This window comes from Frankliniella occidentalis, unplaced genomic scaffold, assembly GCF_000697945.3.
Source record: "Frankliniella occidentalis isolate FOCC.00 unplaced genomic scaffold, Focc_3.1 Scaffold426, whole genome shotgun sequence".
NCBI lineage: Eukaryota > Metazoa > Arthropoda > Insecta > Thysanoptera > Thripidae > Frankliniella > Frankliniella occidentalis.
In genome coordinates, this window is record NW_026267547.1 from 66,300 (window position 1) to 68,222 (window position 1,923).

General features: G+C 41.8%; 1 protein-coding gene across 1 annotated transcript in view; it reads left to right on the plus strand.

The window, feature by feature from the left end:
- LOC113203696 (uncharacterized) overlaps positions 1 to 1,918 on the plus strand; it is a gene marked incomplete at its 3' end in the record, with an annotated part of 6,592 nt that extends 4,674 nt beyond the window's left edge. Inside the window, exons 3-5 of the mRNA XM_052274692.1 lie at positions 963 to 983; positions 1,064 to 1,630; positions 1,706 to 1,918. Coding sequence (XP_052130652.1) covers positions 963 to 983; positions 1,064 to 1,630; positions 1,706 to 1,918 — 801 coding nt within the window. The remainder of the gene's footprint in view (positions 1 to 962; positions 984 to 1,063; positions 1,631 to 1,705) is intronic.
- Between the last annotated feature and the right edge of the window lie 5 nt (positions 1,919 to 1,923).

Consider the following 1,923-nt stretch of genomic DNA (forward strand, 5'->3'; position numbering starts at 1 on the left):
GGGGGGGGGGGGCTTAAGTTTATGCGGTCCTGCAGTTCACCTACAGAACATGTCTGCTTCTGTCCCTTCCTATACCCACTGCACTCCCCCTACTTAATTTACCCTTTTGTGTAATGCCATATGAATCATGATGCTCCCATTTCATTCCATTCCAATCATTTTTGAAGGTGAAACTATATTGGATTGCCTCTGGTTGAAGTGAAATTAAATACCCTTATATTTGATTTAATTTCAAAATACATTTAAACTTTTCTCCTACGACAAGTATAACTTGACGCTCTTTTATTCATTTTTATCAGATCTCTCCGAGGCATTCAAAGGATCACGAGTCGATGAAGTTTATTTAATTGAAAGTTCTATAATGTATTGTATCATAGAGTTTAATTTCAATGCTCCCACCATTTTATTGGACTTCATTTAACATAATGTGACTTTAGACAAAGCTAATGAATTTAAGAAAATGGTGTAACTTGTTCTGATTTTGATGGGCCTATTCTACATGAGTTTGCGATATTGGCTATAATATTGTTCGGTCCCTTGCAAGTCCATGGCTGTTGTGAAAATAAGTTGTGTGTTTAATAATAGTTTTGACAAGTCCGATTGAAAGATAAGGTGACTTCCAATTATTCTACGAGTAAACACCATTCCATTTTGATAAAACAACAAAATTGAAAATGTGTTTGTGATGTCCATTGCGAACTCTGGTTGCCGTTGCTGCCTTTCAAGGTACCGAGGGATTCAAAAAGTGGGGCTCTTATGGTGCTTTTTGGCGATCGGACAGTTTTTGACTGGGTGACTGGAAACGACTGGTTTTGATTGGTTTTGACTGGTAAGCGACTGGATGCGATTGGATGCGACTGGCAAGACGACTGGGTGACTGGAAAATGATTGGGTGACTGGATGTGGACTGGATTTTGACTGGATCCGGATCTGTACACCGATTGGTTGAAGTTACGTCCCCCTTGTCCAAAACTCAGTTTGAAGCAAGTCTCATGAATCTATCATTATTTGGCCGTTTATTAGTGTGTGTCTGAGTTGCAATTTTAAATTTGTAAATTTGCAGATTCTGTGCGAAGAGTTGGTCGAACACCTGGAGGCCAATAGAGAAATAGTGCGGGTAGGAAGGGATTTCCGCCATAAAGTGCTCATGGTACTGTGGATCCTTGCAACCCCAGACACCTTTCGTAGTGTTGCCCTCCGCTTTGTTGTGCACCCTGGTGAAGTGCATAGGTATTACACAAAAATCACAGGAGGTCTTTGTGATCTTGGTGCCAGATATATATATTGGCCTGATGCACATGAAAGAACTCGAATTAGTGCTGCATTAGAGGAAGTTTCTGGTCTGCAGGGTGTTGTAGGAATGCTGGATGGCAAGCATATGGTGATGACAGCCCCAGGAGAAGAGCCAGCTGCCTTCAGAGACCGTCATCATGGTTATTCTATCAAAGCCATGGCTGTGTGTGACCATGAGCTTAAAGTGCGTGATTTGTATGTGGGGGAGGCAGGGAGTTTACACGACGCAAGAGCATTTAGGCGTAGTCCTCTGTATCAGAGCGTTATGTTTGATGAGACCTTCATGGCCGAAGGAGAATACATGATTGGAGACTCAGCATTTCCAATTCTTGATCGAGTAAGTACCATTCACATGGCAAAGTAGAAGCAAGGTGTCTGCAACATTTTCTAAATAGTTCCCTTACCTGTGCAGCTTGTTGTTCCATTTATTAACAATGGTCATCTAACACCAAGGCAAGTCCAATTTAATCGGGCCTTATCAAGGATCCGGGTTCGCATAGAGCATACCTTTGGAAGACTCACAAATATATGGAGGCGATCGCGCAATATATTTGTGTATAATATGGACTACATGGTGGATCACACCTGTGCATCCTTTGTTCTGCACAATTTCAGACTCTACCACGGTGA